The 22,856-nt window shown below is 36.8% G+C and overlaps 2 protein-coding genes and 2 pseudogenes across 2 annotated transcripts; 2 read left to right on the top strand and 2 right to left on the bottom strand.

Moving 5' to 3' along the window:
- Nucleotides 1-950: 950 nt before the first annotated feature.
- On the bottom strand, nucleotides 951-5,924 carry LOC147282914 (protein NCA1-like; annotated as a pseudogene).
- A 637-nt stretch (nucleotides 5,925-6,561) lies between these two features.
- LOC147282913 (uncharacterized) lies at nucleotides 6,562-8,517 on the top strand (annotated as a pseudogene).
- A 1,171-nt stretch (nucleotides 8,518-9,688) lies between these two features.
- On the top strand, nucleotides 9,689-16,527 carry LOC147282912 (ArgH (DUF639)). Its single transcript, XM_086248302.1, has 10 exons — nucleotides 9,689-9,765; nucleotides 9,864-10,113; nucleotides 11,818-11,919; nucleotides 12,508-12,677; nucleotides 13,119-13,252; nucleotides 13,360-13,537; nucleotides 14,026-14,587; nucleotides 15,429-15,541; nucleotides 15,658-15,901; nucleotides 16,279-16,527. Exons 1-10 carry the CDS (start codon nucleotides 9,704-9,706, stop codon nucleotides 16,525-16,527), a joined length of 2,064 nt encoding a protein of 687 aa, XP_086104428.1. The 5' UTR covers nucleotides 9,689-9,703.
- A 331-nt stretch (nucleotides 16,528-16,858) lies between these two features.
- LOC147282911 (HSP20-like chaperones superfamily protein) lies at nucleotides 16,859-22,647 on the bottom strand. Its single transcript, XM_086248086.1, has 6 exons — nucleotides 22,514-22,647; nucleotides 22,207-22,390; nucleotides 21,944-22,103; nucleotides 18,162-18,193; nucleotides 18,036-18,081; nucleotides 16,859-17,131 (listed from the first exon to the last, which is right to left on the bottom strand). Exons 1-6 carry the CDS (start codon nucleotides 22,516-22,518, stop codon nucleotides 17,100-17,102), a joined length of 459 nt encoding a protein of 152 aa, XP_086104212.1. The 5' UTR covers nucleotides 22,519-22,647; the 3' UTR covers nucleotides 16,859-17,099.
- Between the last annotated feature and the right edge of the window lie 209 nt (nucleotides 22,648-22,856).

The following is a 22,856-nucleotide window of genomic DNA, read 5'->3' as shown; positions in this document are numbered from 1 at the left end:
AAGCGAAGTCCACAAATAGACCCTCCCAGATTATACTTCAATTGAATATAACACAATAACTTATTGTTATCAATAGAATAGTTAAGACCACCCACACTATTAAAATAGACCCTCCAGATTAAGATTTAAGGAGACTAATCTACTAACACTATCATATAACTAAGTACTGCCAATTTGAATGGAAGCTTCACTTTAAGTAATGGAATTTCATGTACCTACCATCTAGTTTCGAAGATATTATTTCTGAACCATTGAAACCGATGAATAGCAACACTTACTCTTCCCTGTAAAAGATTGAGAAATGCATTAATCAAACTTAAACTCAAACTCATATATTTTTGAGCATGCACAGTCCATGTCATTTTTGAGCCCACACTAACTCAAACTCATATATTTGCAACTCAAATTCAAGATACTTTGACCAAACCACATACTTGCATCAAGGTATAAACTTAAAAGTACAAGTTCAGCTAGCATATTAAAGGGTGAATTGTGATATAACTCACATGATGATCATCATTGCTTCACTGGATTGCTCTTGTCATTCACTTATTGACATACCAAAACTGAAGTCCACAAATGATGAGCAATTTAAAGATGATATTGGTAGCGAATCAATATTGCAAAAATGATTTGCACAAATTATTTATATTAATAGTCAATACTTAAAGCTTAATGAGAACAAAGAAAATAGATAAATTCACTATCAGCTGCCATGCTAGAAAAAGCAGAAAAGACATACCACACCTTTCAGTACAATATCTGTTTCAGAGTCGCTGCTTTGATGGACAACTCCAAGGCAATCAATCAAGAAGATCCTCTTAGTGAATGCTATACTTTAGTTTCACATGAAATAGGAGCTACCTTGCAAACCTATGGAGAAAGAAACACAAATATATGTCAGCTTTATCAGTACCATAGTTAGAATAGAATGTAATATAAGTAGAACACTATGAACCAGTGGTCCTGTAAAGGTACACAGAACCTTAAACATATAACTACCAGACAGCTAGCAATAAAGCTAACGTTTCAAAGCATAACAGACAAAATAGTGGCATGTCAATCTAATTTAATCGCAATGAAAGCACTACAACACCAAAAGCAGAAAGGGAAGAAATATTACATTTTTTGTTCGCAATGTGTTGATAACAGATCGGGAAAACAAACAGACAACTGAGACAAGGCAAATTCCAATCCTGTAAGGCTTTCTCCATCTTTTTGGTATACTTAGAAGTTAGAACCAAACAAATAGATTGAATAAAAACTCACATGCTTAGCTTGTGCTAGTAACCATCTGACATATCTCTTGTTTATTCTATATTCATGTACTAACACCATTGCAGGTAAACCATTCACACAAAGGCTAAGATACAGAACCAATCACTAAAATGATTAACCGTCCAAATGCATACCATGAAAAGTAAATCAGTGTAATTTATAAAATACATACATACATATATATATGAGTATATAAAGAGAACGGAGGGAGAGAGAGGGGACAGACCAGCAGTCGCCAAGCATTCCAAGAACAGCTCCAAGCTGAGAGCACAACTCCAGCGTGTTACCCATCGTTTCTAACTGATCTCTGATGTCTTCTGCACATAGACTGAGTCTTGATTTCGCACTTTCTATGTTCTGGGCTCGGAATGCCTACACAGCATACAATAAATGACAGCACCAAAAAGTTAACCCAGCAAAGCAAGAAAAAGGAATGCAATACCAGGAACTCAAATCAAAGGCCATACATACAATACTGACCCTCATGGCTTGTTGCACCAAAAAAGCACCTCTCTCCAAAGACACGTCTTCATATATAACTGTCTTGTTATTATCATTGTTGCTGTCATTCGCTGAATCTTGTTTATCCTCTGCATTATGAGCCCTCTTGATTCTGGCATGACCTTCGATGAAGCGATCCACCAAACCCTGAAGATTGGAGTCCGCCTCGATCTTTTGAATGTCAGCTCCACACAATGGACAGTCCTTGAATTTTGAAATACAAACTCTAAAACAACAAACCCAATTCAACACAAACGAGCAATTTAGAAAAGAAAAGAAACCCAATTCGAAAAAAAGAACAAAAAAAACAAGTAATCAAGAAAAGAAAAGAAACCCAATACAAAAACAATGAAATTTAAGAAAAATAAAAGAAACCTAATAAAAGAACAATGAAAATTCAGAGTATGGTATGGTTTGCCTGCAAAAGGAATGAGAACAAGGACTCATTTGGTGGAGTCGAACAAAAGGGCGTGGCATATCATGCAGCTGAGAGGACCAAGCTTGAATGTCTGAGAATCGTAACCCAAGGGGCATTTTGGGGAAACTGTGGCGGTGTTAAAACCATATCAGATTCCACAGATCCAGTCGCTTTGGTCTGGTCCTATCCGACCCAACTCAGGAACGAGTGTTTTAGAGTTCTTCAAGTCGAAGTGGATAACATAGATTCTCTACCCCATTTTGAGTTTAAGGTGAAAGGGCGAGGGCGAGGTCGATCGATGGAGGGAAAGGGCGAGGGAGCTTGAGCGGGAGGCTGTGAGAGAGATAGAGAGAGTGAGGAGAATAGAAGAGGAAGTTTGATAGTGAGAGAGAGAGAGGGCAGATCGAGAGGGTTTGAGAGGGAGAGGGAGAAAGAGAGAGAGCGGATCGAGGGAGAGAGAAATAAGGTTTGTATGTGTGATAAAGGAGGATTAATGAAGATACTGTAGCACCGGTTTTTTTCATTTCCTTTCACATACAAAACGGTCGCAGCTAGTAAGTGTTGTTTAGGCAATTTCATAAACTCTACTCTGCCAAAAACTATTGGATTTCATGCATTCATACAACGGTTTTTTAAAAACTGTTGTGTGTTAAAATTACACAACAGTTTTTAACAAACTGTTGTGTAGGTAGTGTCGTCTATTAACATTATTGTAGTAGTGCAGAGATCGATGTAATCTTAGTTGTAATGTCAAACAAAATTCAACAAAAGAAAATATTAGACATATAAAATTTGTAGGTTGAGTTTTCTTTATGTGGGTTTCAAATTGACTATTTAGTTTTAAATTGCATGTAACAAACATTTAAAAAATAAAAAAAAGAAAGGAGAGCTTTTGGGGCTATCTGGCTTCTGTTTTTTTAAAGTCTACTGTTGTATTCTATGGTATTTGTGACAACCTCTTTCTTATAATTCAATCACTTACATGGAAATTACATGATTAGTTTTGTAAAAAGAAAGTTGTACATAACGATTATATGTAGAAATTTCTTATGAATAGGACTACTATTATATTAACGAGGGGATAAATATGAAAAAAAAAAAAAAAAAAACCCATGTATATCATTGTACACAACTTTTTTTTAATAATTCAGCAAATTACATGGAAAATGTTGTATACTTGTATATGACAATAGTATGCCATAATTTCTTACAAATAAGGCTACAAGCCTACTACACAATTTTTGGGGTTGTGAGTTATCTGTGCACAATGGCAACCCCTACCAGCCAGTTGTAAAGAAGAAAGAGAATGAGTTTGGTGGCTGGGCAGTGGGAAAGAAGAAAGAGAAAGAAAAGATGAAATCACGGGAAGAAAGAAGAAAAAAAGGAAAGGAAGGAAAGAAAAGAAAAAGAAAAGAAAAGAAAGAAAAGAAAAAGAAAAAGGAAAAGAAAAGAAAAGAAAAAAAGAAAAGAGAAAGGAAAAAAAAAGTTTAGAATTGGTTGAGGACTTGAGGTTTGGGGTCTTTGTGTAATTAGAAAGAAAAAAAAAATTTGGAATTTCGTTTAGTTGTTTTTAAATTTTAAATCCTAATACATTTTTATATAAAAATAATTAAAAATATCTTAAAGAGCCTAAATTTTAATATCTTATACCATATCTTAAGGAATATAGAATACACATTATAAAATATATAAAATTTAGTGTATATATTATAGAATATATAGAATTTAGTATATAGAGTATATAGTATTTAGTATATAAATTATTGAGTATAAAGAATATAATAATTTTATTTATTCATTATACTAATTTTATTTAATAGTATTTGCCTCCAGCGCGCATTATATTCATCACATATCATATGAAACCTACCATATAATTTGGTTTTTTCAATGTTTTTTATCAATGTAGTAGATAATATGTTAAATAAACATATGGTAAAATTTCATTCAAAATTTCCGTATTTTGATAACAATTTTCGTTGTTTCCGTCGAATTTTTGTCGAAATTTAAAAATTTTCGAAATTTCCGTCGAAATTTCTATCGAAATTTCCTCGAAACCCGAAATTTTATTCCTTACCCAACACCCACCACCCAACCAAAAAAACTAATTAGTAAACTAATTAAAGAAATAAAACTAAAACAGTTACAAAAAAATTAAACTAAAACTAAAAAACTAAACCCCCACCCCTCCCCTCCCTCTTCTCCCACCCAGCCCCGGCCACCCTCACCTCACCCAGCTCCGGCCACCCTCCCCCTTCCCCCACCTAGCCCTGGGCTTCCTCTCTGCTGCCTGATCTCTCTCTCTCTCTCTCTCTCTAGTCTTATTTTGCAGATTATGAAGAACACCAACAGTTTCTTCTTCTCTTCCTTTTGTAAAAACCTTAGGGTCCGTTCGATAACATTTTCAGAGGCCCATTTTCATTTTCCCAAAATAAAAATGACAGGAATTGTGTTCGGTGCACCATTTTGTGAAAACACTGAGAATGATTTTGGAAAATGAATTCAGATTTGTTCATTGGTTTAGAAAACAACATTTTGATGTTTTCCCTGTTTTTACAAAATCATTTTCTACTGCTCTTCATCATCTTACACAGCACCATACAACGAAGACCCACCACCACCTCCATCACCTTACACTGCTCTTCATCATCTCACATAGCACCTTACAAAATACCCGACCTGCTTACCATTGACGACCTACCACCAACACCTCCAATCGGCACTGTTGGTTGCTGCGCGCGGAGTTTCAGGCATGGAGGTGGCTAGGCACAGTGCTGCGCGTGGAGGAGGTCGACAGCGGCTGGGTATTTTGCGAAATGTATCTTCGCCGTCTTTCACCGAAACATAGAGAGAGAGAGAGAGAGAGAGAGAGAGAGAGAGAGGCGGCATAAGGGAGGGTCGGGCTGGGTGGGGGAAGGGGGAGGGTCGGGGCTAGGTGGTGGATGGGGGGGGGGGGGGGGGAAGGGGAGGATCGGGGCTGGGTGGTGAGTTTAGTTTTTTAGTTTTAGTTTAATTTTTTTGTAATGATTTTTGTTTAATTTTTTTTTTTTTGTAATTGTTTTAGTTTTATTTGTTTAATTAGTTTAGTTTTATTTCTTTAATTATTTAGTTTTATTTTTTTCAATTATTTTGTAGAAGAAAGTTCACTTTTTCATATTTATCTTTAAAAATTGATCATGTGCTTAGCACATAATCAATTTTTAACGAATGTTATAAAAGAGTTGACGGAAGATTCTTGATTGAACCGTAAGTGAAAGTGAAGTCCTTAACTAGAACACTTTAAATGTCGCATCCTCAACTGCGAATAGGTGGTAATGTTACGTCATTTTACTCAAATTTTCCTAAAAAAAATATTATTAATAGAATTAAAAAAAATTAAAGAAAAAGAAAAAGAAAAAAGATGGGGTAGAAGACGCAAAACCCTCTCACCCCGACCCACCTCCATTCCCCTCTCTGGCCAGCGATCGGCAACTACCCCATCCTCATGCACCTGCGACTCGCATCTTCCCCCTATGCAGTGACCCTCTTCCCTCTGTGACTTCTCTCTCTCTCTCTCTCTCTCTCTCTCTCTCTCTCTCTCTCTCTCTCTCTCTCTCTCTTTTCTCTCTCTCTCTCTTACAACTTGACAGACTTCGAAATCGAACTGCACGAAGACCTCTAGAAGAACAAGATCCTCGCTGACGCTCTTGAGCTCTACCCAGACCTCGTCAACCTCAACATCGTCCATTTCATTCTCAACGTGCGGGTATGGGTGAGGAGGGTCGGTGGTGGGGAGGTTTCTACATCCTCCCTAGTCCTTCCCAATTTGTTTTAATTCTTTTAATTTTGTATTACTGTTTTTTAACAGTGATTAAAAAGACGTTTTTGCCCCCCACAAATTGGTCACGTGCGGGTCACGTGATCAATTTTAAACAGCATTTATGACTGAATTGATGGAAAGTCCTTGATTGGTATTTAAGTAAACTATGAGTTCTTAATTGGAACGCTTTGAATGTCGCATCCTCAATTGAGACAAGGAGTAAAAATTGAGGTCTTTTTCTAAGATGTTGCCCCACAAATTGGTCACGTGCAGGTCACGCGTGGCAGTTATGACAGAATTAGATGGGTTGGTTGGTCTGAAATTCTCCAAAATTTGGCCTAACTCAACCCAAAATACGAAGACAGTAAATAGGCTACTATTGGGTTTGTAGCCATCTTCTGTGGCCCAAAAGACACGCATAATATCCGAGGGGATCAATGGCATTCAGGGAAATGGGGAACATGCATGCAAGACTTGTCGTTGCATCTTGCATGGCCAACCAAACGTGGCAGTACCTCAGAAAAACACATCCCATCTCAGCATTCTCTCCTGCTAAAACTTAAAACATGTTCTTTCTGCAAATGCAAAAAAAGATGCGGACTTGATGGAGAAATACTTGGATGATGTTGTGCAAGAAGTTGGGGAGGAGAATGTGATTCAAATAATCATGGATATAATGCTTCTAATTATAAGAAGACGAGAAAGATTCTAATGGAAAAGAGGGAGAAATTGTGATGGACTCCATGTGCGGCACATTGCATAGATTTGATGCTAGAAGATATTAGTAAGTTAATTGAACGTTTTTGAAGATGCAATTGTAAAGGCTAAGAAAGCAGTGAAGTTTATTTATGACATACATGGGTCCTAGCCTTGATGAGAACCTTCACAAAGAATAAGGAGCTTATTCGTCTAGCAATACCAAGGTTTGCCACTTCATCTTATTTAACTCTTCAAAGTATCTATAAGAAAAAGTAACCTCTTATGTCTATGTTTTCTTCCAAAGAATGGTGTGAAGGTCCCTTTGCAAAACATAATGATGGTATTATGACTCGTGCAATTATATGCTTTGATCAAACTTTTTTGTCTCATGTTGTATCAAGAGTGTTATTCCACTTGTATTTGTTTTTAAGGAAGTTGACTCTGAGGAGATACCTGCAATGGGATATATTCATATATCTATGAGTTGATGCATGGATGCTGCAAAAGAGAAGATTGCATTCAATTGTGGAAATGTGGAAAGAAGGTACAAACCAATTTGGAAAAAAAAATAGATAATAGATGAGATCCACAACTTCATCGACTACGTACATATGTGCAGTGGGTTATTATTTGAACCCTCAATTGCGTTATAAAGACAATTTCTCAAATGTTGAAGAAGTGAGGAAGGGATTGTATGATTCCATGGAAAGGATGATGAGAGATGATGATTGAATTCAAGCTAATATCCAGTTGGACTTGTATGATGGTGCAAGAGGAGACTTTGGAAGTCAAATTGCAGTGAAAGTCAAATTGCAGTGAAATCTAGGAAATTGTGGACCCCAGGTTTTTATTTTTATCATAGTCTCTTTCTTATTTTATTAATGGGAATGTGACTTGGTTTAAATAGTGAAGTGAACTCAATGGTGGTTTTATTCTTTTATTTTCTAGCAAACTGGTGGATGCGTTTTGGGAGGGCAACACCTGAGTTGATGAAATTTGCTATTCGAGTCCTTAGCCTTAATTGTAGTGCATCAGGTTGCAACATGAATTGAAGTACCTTTGAGTCGGTAAATTCCTTGATATTTACTTATTTGTATGTCTAAAAGTGAGCATGTCAACTATGTTTATGCTTCTAATTTTTTTATTTTTATGTTAAATTTAGATTCATACCAAAAGAAGAAATAGACTTGAACACCAAAAACTAAATGTTTTTGTCTATGTGAAGTACAATACTTATCTAAGAGAGAAGTATTCGAAGGAGAGAAAAGATAGATCCGATACTATTGGATGTTCGGATGATGAATGGATAGCTGAGGCCTGAGGGAGAAGACCTTGTTCTTCCAACGTACCAATCCATCTTGGCTTTATTTACACGAATTATATAAACAAGAAGCCATAAGGAATGTGCCAATTACTACTTATGAAAGACAAGTAGATCAAGTGTCCATTCCTATTCCTTTTGAGTCCATTCTTATTCCTAGTGAGCCTATTCCTTGTGCGAGTTCCTCGATCATTGGCTTCAAAGAAACGAAAAAGTGGTGAAAGCTCAAGTATGTTTTGAAAATTTAACCATAAGTGAATACTACAATTGATGTTATGCTTTAATCATCAAATTATTTCTTAACTTTAAGTCCCAATTTTATGCATAGGTAAGGCTGGAGGCAAATATAAATCCCTAAAGATGATGCTTGTTAATGAAGATGAGGATCCCCAAGTTCCTTCCTTTGATAGGGCAAAATCTCCTTTCCACATTGATACATTTGGACATGATGATGGTGATGTTAGTTTGAAGGATGTTGGTGAAGATGAATGGGATGAATAAAGTGGAATTTTCTTTTAGGATTGTATTTTGTATGTTTTTTGGATGATTTTGTTAGGATAATTATTTTATTTGGATGATCTTGTTTAATTTGATATGTTTATCTTGTTTGAATGACTACTAATGTTTTTTTAAAACTATATTATATATTATATTTTTTTTATTATAATAATTTGATGCATGAAAGACTTACACATTGCCTTGTGATTGAGATTTAAAACACTTTGTCTTACACAAAAAATTATTGGGTGTATCCGATACATTGTCACGTGGTGTAACCAGTCCAATGTGTAAAAGTATTATTGAACAATATATTTATATTAGTATGATATAATGTTAATAACATTCATTGATATTATGACACGTTGAATTAATTACACCACAGAACGATATATCAGTTACACAGAATAATTTCTCGTTTTACACATGCATTAGTGTTTTAAAACCTTGCTCTAAGGACGTACGCCCATCTGCACAGTCATGTGCTACTCATCACAACTGAAGCAATACCTGCCAAGCCATGCCATGGTGTCAAAGCAATCAAGAAAGTTAGAAAGCATCAATATATCATCAAATAATATTCCAGCATATCAGTTCAAATATACCCAAGGATTTATTCTCTAGAAATGTCCATATTGATCTGCATATAAACTAGACTTTGTACTGTACATGAATTGCAGAATTGGTGTGATGAATACAAAGTTTTTATCACCAAAGGTCCAAAGTATCTCTCTTTATCTCTTTGTTTCCCTTCCATCGTCTTGTCCCTTTCTACCAATTTTTCTACAATCTTCAAGTTTGGAGACGATTTCTTATTACAAATGAAAAATGGTTTTTAAGAAAGATACCAAAGGGGCCTAAAGTTTCTAGAAGTAGACAGGTCGGTTGGTCTGAAATTCTCCAAAATTCGGCCCAACTTGACCCAAAATACGAAGACAGTAAATGGGCTAGTCTTGGGTTCGTAGCCATCTTCTGTGGCCCAAAAGACACGCATGGAGAGCGAGAGCGTTCAGGGGAAATGGGGAACATGCATGCAACACCTGTCGTTGCATCTTGCATAGTTGCATGGCCAACCAAACGTGGCAGTTCCTCAGAGAAACACATCCCATCTCAGCATTCTCTCCTGCTAAAACTTAAAACATGTTCTCTCTGCAAATGCAAATCAAATCAGATCACAGTGATATCTGCAATGACAATGGCATTGAAGCATCTGTCGTCCATTGCCAACGATGTTGTACAAAGCTGCGCCCTGTAAGTCTTTATATATAAGTGTAGGTACATGTAACATGTCTGTTTGTTCTTCAAGTGTTCGATACATTGTATATGTGAAATCAATCCTATATGTGCAGAAAACTTGACATTTCGGTGGATAACTTAGTGGAGGAATTTGAGGCTACGTCATGGAAGCCTGACGAAACGGCGCCGTCCCCGGGTGGTAGTTATTCGAAGAAATTTGTAGAATTTTGCAGTGCCAAGGCTCTGAGCGATACATGTCAAGACATTGAACAAAAGATTGCGGATGGATTTTTCAGTCGCTTCACATTCGACATGATGCTCGCTTGGGAGATGCCCTCCTCTGCCGATGAGGAGTCTTTCACGGTAGCGTATAATTTGTGCATGTCTTTACATTTTTGTTTTCTTATTCCCTCTGTTTAGTAATTAAAAAGCAATTGAAATGGTTAATTTTATATGAATATATGCTATTGTGACTCTGGTTTGGACTTGGTGTAATTGGCAAGTTCATATTTTTTTTGTTTACAGAAATGTAGTGGTGGTAAGTTCATATTTTGATTAATTACATACATGGTTTGAGTACTTGATTGTTTGTTTCTTATGAGTCTTCTCTTTCCATGGAGAAAAGAAAACAAATTCTGTATATTTTTCTGCCATACTAAATGTGTGTGTGTGCAAACAAAAAATATAAGAACAAAGAAAGTGGGATAGAGGTTAGGAAAAGAAAAAAGGATGAGATCAGTAGATTAGTTATTATACTCTTCTTAATACTAAAATGCTTTTATTACAATTGTTTATAGTGCTATTGAAAGAGACTTCTCTCTTTTTTCTTTTTTCTTGAAAGAGACTTCTCTTAGTAGTATAGAGTAATTTTTTTACCCACATAGTGGTGATTGAGATCCTGAATCAGGATCATTCATGGGTGGATCTTGTCTGAATGTTTCACAGTCTAGCAACATATCTGAATATGCAATCCCCTGACACAATGAGAAATAATTGATATGTTGAGAAACAGGCCGGGAAAATAAACAGCGTCAACAACCTCTCCCTAATCAGCAGCACCTCATCACATTCCATAACAATTTAATACACCAATAGGGTGAATGATGACACCAAAATGCATTACTTTCATGCATTCAATTCCTAAAGAGCCTTCCGGAGTTGTTTTATGTTAAAATTTGATAAACAATACTTGATTGTAATGTGTAGTCTCAAGACAAACAAAAACTTTATATATTCTCTGAAATTGAGAAAGTTTACAATCTAATCCTTCTGCATGTAATTGAAGGAAACAAAACCTTCAGTATACTGAAACTCCATGTAAGTATATGAGTGAGTAAAGAATTCATGGTGACCTGCTCGGACTTAAACTTAGTAACTTACATAACTATTTTATCATCTTTACTAACAAAGTAACAATGCAGCAATTCCTGGCCCCAATTATTTGGAGTTGGCTACATAAGCCCCGGTCCTCCATGTCAGAATATAAAATAATTGTTGCCCACTTCTTGATTACTTAATTTGAAACAGTGCCAGTGATAGTACACCGACAAAATTTAATAGCCCTCCCCTGAGGGACAAGGTATGGCAAAAAAAGCTTTAAAGCCTCTCTGCCCTCCTTGTCCCATCTCAGGGTATGGAGCCACCATCAAGTATAGTGTAGCTGTTGAGTGGAAAGAGGCTTATAGGGGTCACCACTCCCCGTCCTACAATCAACTCGAACACTCAATGGATAGTAACGTAAACAGGTAGGTCCGTTGAAGCTTACCCCAAGCATGTAGCTCTCGCGAATCTGTTAGCTAGCATTGAGTAACCGGATCTCCCTGAGTTTGATAATTACAGCCTCCCACATTTTAGTTCAATTCTACATGTTAGGCTCTTCATTGGCAAAAGAGACCCTACGCCTGAGCTGTGTAGCGAATGAAATTTAACTTATTGTTTTGTCTACATGGTGTTTGTTTTTCTACTAGATTTCTTGTTACTGGGAATTAAATTAATTTATTGTTTTGTCTCTACTATTTCTTTTGTTATTGTGATTTGTGACATATGTCATATGTTTGGGGTTTTCAGGAGTGTATGGCAAAGGAGAAAGAAGAAAAAAAAGTACCTGCAAAATTTAATCCAGAACAAGATGAGACCTCTCTATTCTATTCAGACCTCATGCCACTTCTTGTAAGCTAGATCATTTCTTAACATTTGATTCTACTATATTGCAAGCATTGATTTCATTCTGCAATATGTTTTGAGAACATACCACACAGAGTTGTGAATTTTGGTTGAACCAAGTTTTGATGTAAACTTATGAGAATCTTATTGTTGAGAGTAATGTGGAGCAATGTCCCACATCGGAAAACTAAGACTTAGCATATGTGTTTATAAGTCTTGGGCCTCTCCACCCATTGCCAATTGGTTTTGGGTTGGATGCTCTAATTCTATCATGGTATCAGAGCTTGGTTATTCGCGTGTAAGGTCCAACGGCCACACGTGCTCCCACGTCACCCAATACAATTTGTTCACGTGTAAGGCTCAAAAATCTCGCCACACGTGCGAGGGCGTGTTGAGAGTAATGTGGAGCAATGTCTCACATCGGAAAACTAAGACTTAGCATATGTGTTTATAAGTCTTGGGCCTCTCCACCCATTGCCAATTTGTTTTGGGTTGGATGCTCTAATTCTATCACTTATGAGTTATGAGCAAGTCTTTTGTTCTTCCTTTTAAGTACTTTTTGTTCTAATTCATGTTTCATATACTGTCTTGTAGGTTAACAATGAGCGAAATGTTGGAGAAGATGCATTTGTGTGGCTGGGGTCGCTAGTTCCACTAGTTTCAGATGTTGTCAACGGGAGGTTTACCTTTGAAACTTTAACGGCACCTACAGGAAACCGGCTCCATTTTCCTGCCTATGACAAATTTTTAAAGGAAATTGACAAGTGATGCATCTAACCTTATATTTTGTTTTTATGATGTATTGATGCATACTCGATACAGCATCTGTACACAAATAATGTTTCTGGAGAAACTCTCTAATACTCTCAATGGCAAACATGCATGGTTAAAAACTAGTAGTTATGCATTGGATTAAAAGGAGACAAGTTTTTAGTTAAACTTCCATTTGGAAATAATGATACACAAAATTAATTAGTTGTGGTTAGGAAGCAGAACCTTGTGTAGTCTGATGATTAAGAAAACAATATCAACCTGCTTGTGGACTAGCTTAGGTAGATATCTGGTAAGTCAAACACATATATATAAGCGGAATAAAAGAACGGTAGCCTAACTCATATATAGAAGTATGCTTGCATTTAGGATTTTGAACATATTGTTCCAACTTTTTTGTTTTTGTGTATTGTTTTGATTGTATATTTGTATAGATGTATAAAACATTTGCAAAAGCTAGCAAAGCCAAAGGGTGTGGAGCTTGCGGATGATGAATTCATTTTACACGTGGAGGGAACTGCTAGCTCACAGAGAGTAGTACGCCACATTGGAGGAACAAGTTGGCCTGGTTTGTTTAAAAAGGAGAACTCTGATCATAGATTTTTTTTTTTTTTTTTGCCAGAATTAAATAATTGTTTTAATTTGTCTAACCATGCATGGATGTTGTTTTTCCAGGTAGGCTTACACTAACAAATTATGCACTCTATTTTGAGGCTTCTGGAGTGATAACATATGAAGATGCTCTTAAAATAGACCTTTCAAAGGGTAATGAGCACAGTGTGAAACCAGCTGCAACCGGGCCATGGGGTGCCCCACTTTTTGACAAGGCCATAGTTTATGAGTCTCCTGAGTTGTAAGGACATATACCTCTGCATATATGAAATAAGTGATTATATTATATATATTATCATCATTTTCAATTACATTGCATAATCCCTATCTAAACTTTCTTCTAGTTACTTAATTAGGAGAAAATGGGCGACTGATTCTAGGACAAGGTGTTCTTTATTTCTTGTCTAACCCAAACCCCAAAGAGAAAATCTATCCATGCATCCCATCTTTAGATACTAGTGTGTGACTCGTGGGAGAACCAAAATCTTTGCTAGAGTGCCCCTGTGGCATCGATATGAGCAACTAAATTGCTTGACAAATGGATTGCTGTAAAAATGGTGCATATTTTTTGGCTTAACTTGTTTAATGGCAACTGTTGAAGGGTTTCTAGCCCTCTTTAAGGCATCCGTGTGCATGCCACATATACCAAACAGAAAGAAACTAGGCAAAGTTTTTTAAAATCCTTTTATTGTTGTTATAAATTAATGACTTGTATCAGCAATTTTCTAGATCAGAGGGGATTGTGCTGGAGTTTCCTGAGATAACAAGCTCTACAAGACGTGACCACTGGCTTGCACTCACTAAGGAGATCATGTTGATGCACCAATTCCTATCCAAATTTAAAGTAGAATGTCCAATACAAGCATGGGAGATGCATGCAAGGACAATACTGTCAGTAATAAGGCTCCATGCAGCCAGAGAAATGCTAAGAATCTCGCCCCCTGCACCGACAAGATTCTTAATTTTTTCTTTGTTTGAGGAGTTACCAAAGGGAGATTACGTACTAGAAGAGCTTGCTGAGAGTCTAAAGAAGGTCAATAGCGGGCACCCATGCAGTGCTAGTTCAATCCTCAGGAGTATGAACATGTCAGAGTCAATTATCTCGAGGGTAGTGGAAATACCAGAAGTTGGCAAGGAAAGTTTAAGTCCAAGTGGTCCAGTTGAAGACACTTCATTATTGGAAACTGTAATTCATCAAGCAAGAGAGGAAGAAAAGGAAATTGCCATTGCCAAAGCTACCACAGAGGGACTGAAAGATGAGGGAATCAGTGAAAGCACTCTTGTTTTTATGGTAAGCATCTAACCCCCATGCTTTTCAAGATAGAGGAACTATCATTTAAGTCACCCTATAAAGATTTTCTCCTCACTAGGTGCCTATCTAATGTATCCATATCCTTTAATACATTCCTCTAATCCTGCTTGTGGTGCCTAAGCATTAATAATGTTGACAATTTCTTCTCCTATTACCAATTTAATTTGTTGGTATTCTATCACCTTCTTTCTTAACCTGTAAATGTTTTATGGTTTTGTCTCTCTTTAAGTTTACCAAAGTTTGTATCCAATATTTTCAGCTTAACTAAATTTTCGTCCCACCCATCTAGTTTCTTATAAACAAGCTATGCTTATTAGCCTCCTAATTATTGTGTCTATTAATTCCATCCCTTTACTTTCTCCTTACCAATGCACAGCACGTTGCTTCACTAGTAAGGAACGTACACCCCAACTCATCTCTCATATGTATTCCATGTTTATATAGGTGTGACATTACTCCACATGTGGTGTTTTTTTTTTTTTTTTGCCCCCCCTCCTTCCCACCACCCCACCCAACCCATTTTGTGTGAAAAGAACCTCCTTAGTTTATCAAGTTTTCTTTATGATGGTGAAATTTGGTTCATGGAAAAAAAAATTGAAAAATTAGAAAGTCCAACACTCCAACCCAATCCTAGGTCTATCCATGCTGGTAGAGGAAAGAAGGCTGGATCAAAGCTATCCAAAAGGCCTCTTTATTTTTCAAGTCCTTCTTATGAGCTTAATCTATAAGAACAACCGGCTTGTCTTCCATTTGAATCAAGAGAATTACATATACCTTTGCATACATCCTCTTTAGTGTGTGGTTTGATTCTATTGTGTAGGAGTTACTAAAGCCCCTTAGAAATTCATGGCCTTGGTTTGAAGAAGTCCTCACGTGGGAAAGACCGGCAGCTACCATTACTGTGATTGCTGCGGCTCTAATAGTCACCTACAAGTAAGTTTTTTCGCAGTTTGCATTGTTAACTGGAAAAAATAAGAATTGGGGTGCTATGTAAGCTTGTTGAGTTGTGATGACATTTAGTTAACAATAAGTTGGCAATGTATATGTAGGGAGTGGATTGGCAAAGCCATAGCAGCTTTCTTGTTTTGGGTGGTTGCAAAGATGCTTAGAGTAAGACAACAAAGACTTGATGAAAAATGCAATGAGATAGTAGTTTGTACTGCCTCTGACCAGAGTACAATGGAAAGCATAGTGTCAGCTCAACATGGAGTGCAAACTGTACATGAGATGGTGCAAAAAGCAAATGTCTCAGTATTGAAGCTGTGGTGCATATTTCTTTCAAAGGCCCGCAAGGTATTCGTAGCGCCAAGCTATACATTCACTGTAACATCTCATTGTGAATTTTCAATTATTTAATATTAGGGGAAAGATATGGATATTTTGAAATGTGAACTTCTCTTTTAAGCATGAAAAGTGAGTATAATTTAAGCAATAAGATTTGAGTCATCAGATTGCAAGATTTTGAATTAAATGCAATGTGTGATTGGCAATCGAATGGCTCAAATGCCAATGCTTATTATATGTTCAATTTCCTCATGCTTAAAAGAGAATTTCTTTGCAAGGTGAAATCACGAACACAAAGTTTGTATACTACATATTTTGTTGGTTCTTCGAGCAACTTATTGTGGAAACAAAGATGATAATCACTCATTTGTAAATTCTTTTTGCAGCATGCAAATACGGCGATGATGGTGCTGAGTGGGATAGCAATATTTTTAGCAGTAGTTCCAGTGAAGGTAGTTATAATGACAGCCATGTTGTATTGGTTCACAATGACATTGACATCAAAGTTAGGTAAGAGCAAGGGGAACAACCAAAGCGGCAACCAAAGTGGCAATAGACGACTAAAGGAATGGTGGGATTCAATTCCAGTTATTCCTGTGCGGGTTGTCGATGAAGTTCCCAACAGGCCTACATAGTTTGTGCATCTGGTTTTAGCATATGTAAATCCTCATCAAGACCTTACTCCTCAGCATGTGTTGTTCATTTCCCTACTAGTCTATTACTATATGATCTTCACCACATGAATACAAAAAGGTAAAGCCATTGAATAATAAATAAAGATGTACCAAATGCCTTCATTCAAGAAACTTATCCCTTTCGTCCCCACAAAATAGTGTGATATAAACCCTTTAAACTCATTCATCTTTTTTCTTCAACTTTGACAGAATTTATAATTAACCTTTATTTCTTCTTTCAATATATCTTGTATCTAGAGATTTTAATCTATCCAATCTTGAGCAACAATCGAGGCCTAAGATTGTCAATAGACAGACTATTGCTAAAAATAATATTTAAATTAATTCCACATGCTAAAACCTTGGAGTTTTGAGTATGAGACTAAGTTTAGAGCATGAGGATAATCAGATAGTTACAAGGATATGTCATGTCCATAGTGTTGCCTTTCATCAAGTTAAATTTCTCTATTCTATCTACCTAATAAGAGTAGAGTAGTTTCATCCTGTCCATCCCATTTTGATGCGCAATGTTGCTACTTTCTTGCCTTTTCCAGGTCAGGAAGATCTGCAAACAAGGCAAAAGGAGGTGTTAAAATATAGTGAGAGAGAGATGGGCAGAGAAAAGAGGCAAGTGGCATGCGCAAACAAAGCAACACCTTTATAAGCCAACACAGCTTATATGATTTACTAATTTATCCGAGAAAAGCTTCTTTTCGGACTGCAAGAACGGACTAAATTACATGTTCCTTAAATGCACTGTGCATGTTTCTTCTGTTTCAACGAGAAACTGAAACTTAATGAAGACAGATAGTAAACTTTGAAAACTTTTACACTTCCTACAGAGAGAGGGGAGGAGTAGAGTAAATGCTATTGAGACCAAGCAGCAATATTAATAGCCAACACGGCTTATATTATTTACTGTAATTTGTTCCCCCCTCCAAAAAGAAAAAAACAAAACAGAACACGCCAAATTCAGACAAAAAAAATACCGCGCTCAATTAGAAATGTCTTAAAATGCATAGACACACTTCTATCTTTTATGGGGAAAATGGACAAACTAAACCTCAAATAAGAAAAATGCCAAATGCACGACAGTTTATGTGGAATGCTATGCATATCACTACTCAAACCCCTATGAACTTCACAAACACAGGACGCTGTCATCGCCTTGCCATAGAAGCTGCCACATTATCTAGTAAAACAAGTTTCACTTAAAACAAAAAATGGTGGTAGTTTTGGAAAACTCAAATTCTAGTTCTCTAATGACATGGACTCTTAAGTGTCAAGAATCCAGCACTGAACAGTGGAAGGTTACACAGCACAAATGACCAAGAAAATGATTTTTTTTTTTTCTTTTTTGGACAGACCAAAATAATATTTTACAATTCAGGAAATGCAACCAATGCACATATTTCCGTAGTGCAACTATAATTAACATCCCTATTGGGGAAATAGGAATTTAGACTTACAGAGCATTCCTTCATCATCACTGCTTCCACCATCTTGATCAACATGCTGCAAAAGTACAAAATCCATTTTTACCTGATTAGATGAATTTAATCCATTACACTAAATGATATAGGGTGTCAATTTACCGCAGCATCATCATCATCAGAGACCAAATCAGCTGCAAAAAAAGACCACACAAAAATTCAGTCAGCTCCAAGAAAGTACTCTCTCAAGAACTATATTTAACTTTCAGGTTCATGATACTAAAGGTTGTGTCAATTTAAAGACAACAATCATAAGGGCCAAGCGGCATTCCCCAGGCCAACCCCTACATTTCAAAATAACAACAACAACACCATCTCATTTGAAGACATAAACATTGGGAATCTATAGCAAGACAAGACCAGTGCTGCAATATTGATAACTCTAGAATTACATACATTTAAAACCGTTCTTGTTATGTTTTTGAGTTAAACTTGTGTGTTTTACGTATCTTTTGGTTAGTTTTCAGCCAGTCAAGTCCTAGAAGCTAAATGGAAGCAATTGGAGAGAAAAGAGCCAAGGAAAAGAAATAAAAGGAGGCCCAAAGCCCAAAAGAAAAGTCCAAAAAGCCCAAGGAAGTCGAGCGGTCACAAATCTAGCCCGGACCACCACCGAGCCCTTGCCAGACCGCCGAGCTCTCGCCCTCACCAATGCCACCGACCTCTCGCCACTGCTGTCGAGTCATCGCTACCCCACTTCAGCACACTGAAACCGAATTCATTCCACTCACCCACTGAACCTAACTCTCCGCACTTCATCAACACTCTTCCACTGAACCTAACTTTAACACTGAAGTTCACCAACAATAATCCAGCAGCAGCTGCACCTCCCTTCCGCACCTATAAATAGAAGGTTTCACAACCTTCATTTACACCAATTCATTCGGAGGGAATTCACAACAATTCATACACACCAATTCACACACTTCACATCTTCCATTTCCTTTTATTCTCTCTTATATTTCCATGTTTGTTATATTATCTATTTTATTTTAGTTATGGATGTGTAACTAAATTCATAGCTAGGGCTATGACGGATCCTCTTTATGATTATTCAATAAATTTGGTTAGTAATTTTCAACTTATTCATGCTATGTTGAGTATTCAATTGCCTTGCTTTATAAACTTAATTATTTCTTGATGCCTAGCTACCATCTAGATTTAATTGAGTTTAATTTGATGCAAGTTATGCAAATATCATGCTTAGCTTGAGTACAGCTTCTTGCAATTGAATTCCATGATTACCTTGATGCAAATACCATGCACTAGGATTTGTGTGATCATTTCATAAATTTCCAAGTGAGCTTAATGAGTTTTTATGTGTTAAACTAATCTAAACACCATAGATAGTTGCCCATAGGAATATACGTAGTAATCTAAACACCATAGAAACTGCATACATTTGGGAAATTGATCTTCAACATGCATGAATGAGTTGTTAATTTTACTATCTAATGAAATTGAACAGGATTAAATTGGTGAAATCATATGCCCTAGTGTTTTTATTCATTGTTTTTCAAACCCAACTCAACAATTGCTTTGTTTTCTTGTTTTCTTGCTTTCTTTTCAAATCAAACCACCCTTGTTTAAATTCTGTTTACAACTAGTGTTTACCGTAAGTTTAAGTAGTAGTAGTAGTAAGTGTCTTTCCTTCAAATCCCTGTGGGTACGACCTCGTTCTTGCATATCTATACTATAATTGGTTCATGCACTTGCGAGTAATTGTTAGAATCTAAAAACTCTAAAAATTCTAATCTAATATAAACACAACAAATATCATTCTTTCTTCTATCTTAAACTGGCTTTTCCAGATGTGGCCTGCTACTACAATTACAACAGTTCATAATCACAATAAAACCATCTCATCTAAAGCCATAAACATTGGGTATCTATAGCATGACGAGACCAGTTCTGCCATATCATTCTTTCTATAGCATGACGAGACCAGTTCTGCCATATCTTACAATAGCTTTGCTAGAGGTGGCTGGCTACTACAGTCACAACATGGAGTTAAATAACAAAAACCAAAAAGAATAAAAGCTGCAGCTTTCATAAAATTGCATAGCCAGAAAAATTGTATAGAAACTACAGTCCTAAATAAAAACCCAGATGATGTACATTTCCCCACCTATCATCCCAACCAAAAAGAAAAAACCTACAGAGAAACAGAAAAGGGAGCTCATTTGCGTGGTTTGCACCTAAAGCAAGTTACCAGTTTATAATGACAGGGAAAACTGAGGCTCGAAGACTTGGGAATTACTCAAGACGATATATCAGGCTGGCAAATTGACTTTTACAAGGAATATGATTTGGGCCCAAAAGAAAGAGAGAAAAGCAAAAGGGACAATATGCAATTAAATGGGAAATAAAAGGATCCATTGGACATAACCAGCTATGTGATTAATCTCCAAAAGGTGAAAATGGAGGGCTGACCTCATGTAGAAATGGTTGCAGAAAACACCAAAATAAAAAATAAGAACGAAAACTTTTAACTAGAGAAATCATAAGAACCCATTCGCATCTAACCTTTTAAAGCCCAAAAAATGCATTCCCCGACCAATTTGTAGGCTACAAACGTAGAATTGTTTAATAAAATTGCTGAACAGCCACCTAAATTGACTCTCTTCCCAGCGCCACCCCCCACTGCCCCCTCCTCCCCTCCTCCCCTAGGAAATATATACTAACACAAGGTCACACCTCTACATTCTTACAGCAGAACGGAGACTCAGTTGATGATAAGTATACAGGAAACAACAGGTTGCTGGTGAATCTAGGCTTGCACATTATCCAGCTACTTCAGACCTCTGGTCTTTCTCTGTCCACTTTATTAATCTTTAGATAAGGACAACGAGCTCTATTTCAGCCTTTTGTACACAACATACTGACTCAATGAAATCACCAAATAGTCCTGCTGCTACTAATCTTGGGCAAGATATCTCTACCTACCAATCTAGGGCGTCCAAATGGACTTATATCTTCTGAATTGTTTGATCCAGATTTCATATAGTTCAAAAGCTGATAAGCTATTCATTTGGGAACTGTAGGAAGAACTTTATGCCACCTCATGCTTTATGTTTCCCCCACCTAGATCTTTTTTCACAATATCATGGTTAGCAAATTAGTAGTGGTACAGGTAGCAACATCATTACCATAAGCAATAATTATACTAAAGTTCACTCATCACCTCTAAGTCACAAAAGAAGCATAGAGTGAGGGAGAGAGGAAGGTGAAAAGAGACTGCTGGATTTACTATTGGGTCAAACTATTAGCATATTTTTGATATATAAAATGGAATAACATTTTTGCTTTTTTTTTTTAAAGGGAAAATTTATTAGAACAAGACAAATGCAGGAAAATCCTACAAACAAAAGCCACACAGCCTTACAAAGAGGGGAAATCAAGGAGGCCTTTAAAGACAAAGCAGCTAAATTCAGGGTACTTTAGTACTTAAAATGCAATATGATTAGACATAATTTTGTCTGAGAAAGAAACGCAACATAAATTGACATATTCAAAACAAAAACGACTGGAAGTTCCTTTTGGTTTATTTTATGAATTCTCTTTTCTTTTTCTCAATAACAGGAATTTACCACACACACAGAGTACGGAGATAATAGAAAACTTTTGCCATAAAATTCGTTCTATAAGAGTGGCTACATGGATTGATAGAGTAGAAAAGGCTAAGGATTCATCAAAGCAAGCCAAATTGGTTGGACAAAGTCATAATTACACAAACAAACATACCGAATTATAGAGAAGTGTATCTGAAAAATGGCTCAGAATAGAAAAGACAGAGATAACAGAAAAGAAAAAACAAGGTAATAACACAAAGCAGCTAAAATGAAATAAATTATAACCCATAAATCAAATGTGTTATAAGAACTCACCAGTTGAGTCTTCCTCATCCTCATCGCACCATTTGTTCCAATCAACCTTAATGTAAGGCGCAGGCTTCTCTTGGGTCTTGAGCAGTCGTTTCCACCAACCCTTCTGCTCTTTCTGGATTGAACACAGAATGTTCCTCAAACCCACTTTAGTTTTACAACCCTGCACGCACCCACTAACAGCATTACATTACATTATACACATTATATGATGGAAATTGGAATTGAAGAAATTGAAGGAAATGAGTTTTCTTCTTTTTTGTTACCTCAGGTGTTATTGGTCCGTAAAGGTCCAAAGTGAAGTGAAAGGGCTCGCCTTGGACTCCCAAAGCGGAGAAGCTGAAGGTGCCCTGAGGCTCACACTTGACGCTGATGTCTTTGGCATCGGGTAACGCCACCGTCAGGTACACCTTGTCGGAGCGCTGAGCCCAAAGAACCTCCGGCTGCCGACTGTTCCAATCGCAAAACAAAACAACAGAATCAAATCAAAGCAAACAAAACACTTCCCAGTTCTACTCTAGTATGAAGCCATGGGAGGGAGAGAGAGACAGAGAGAGAGAAGAGAGAGGAAACCTCATTTGGAGCGTGGCTGAGGACAGAGATTAGGTGTATAGTACTATCAGTACGGTAAGACCAGAAAGGCAAAGAGTGGAAATGGAGAACTGAAACCCCTCAACCCTAAAAAGAATTTTCAACTCAAATTCAACACGGTCAACGGGTCAATAGAGAAAAGAAAATCATGTAAATTTGTTTTTTTTTTATTATTATTATTAACAACTCTGGGAGAAATGTTTCCGTGTTCCAGTTACACTTGATGACATGGTGTTACACACTAACATGGAACCAATAGAATAAAGACAGGTGGCACACTCACGTTAACCCAATTGATGTAAACTGTAGACTAACGTTAACCCTA

The sequence above is a fragment of the Dryas octopetala genome, chromosome 6 (assembly GCF_963921425.1).
Source record: "Dryas octopetala chromosome 6, drDryOcto1.1, whole genome shotgun sequence".
NCBI lineage: Eukaryota > Viridiplantae > Streptophyta > Magnoliopsida > Rosales > Rosaceae > Dryas > Dryas octopetala.
This window is presented reverse-complemented; position numbering and strand designations above follow the sequence as displayed.

Bases quoted from the DNA above. Each gene is read 5' to 3' on its own strand.
- LOC147282911 (XM_086248086.1), bottom strand. The intron at 22,104-22,206 runs GTAACAAAAAAG...GGGTGCGTGCAG, and splicing joins ACGGACCAATAACACCTGAG to GGTTGTAAAACTAAAGTGGG. The intron at 18,194-21,943 runs GTGAGTTCTTAT...CTTTTTTTGCAG, and splicing joins GGATGAGGAAGACTCAACTG to CTGATTTGGTCTCTGATGAT.
- LOC147282912 (XM_086248302.1), top strand. From the start codon at position 9,704: ATGACAATGGCATTGAAGCATCTGTCGTCCATTGCCAACGATGTTGTA. The intron at 10,114-11,817 runs GTAGCGTATAAT...TGGGGTTTTCAG, and splicing joins CCGATGAGGAGTCTTTCACG to GAGTGTATGGCAAAGGAGAA. The intron at 13,253-13,359 runs GTTTGTTTAAAA...TTGTTTTTCCAG, and splicing joins TGGAGGAACAAGTTGGCCTG to GTAGGCTTACACTAACAAAT.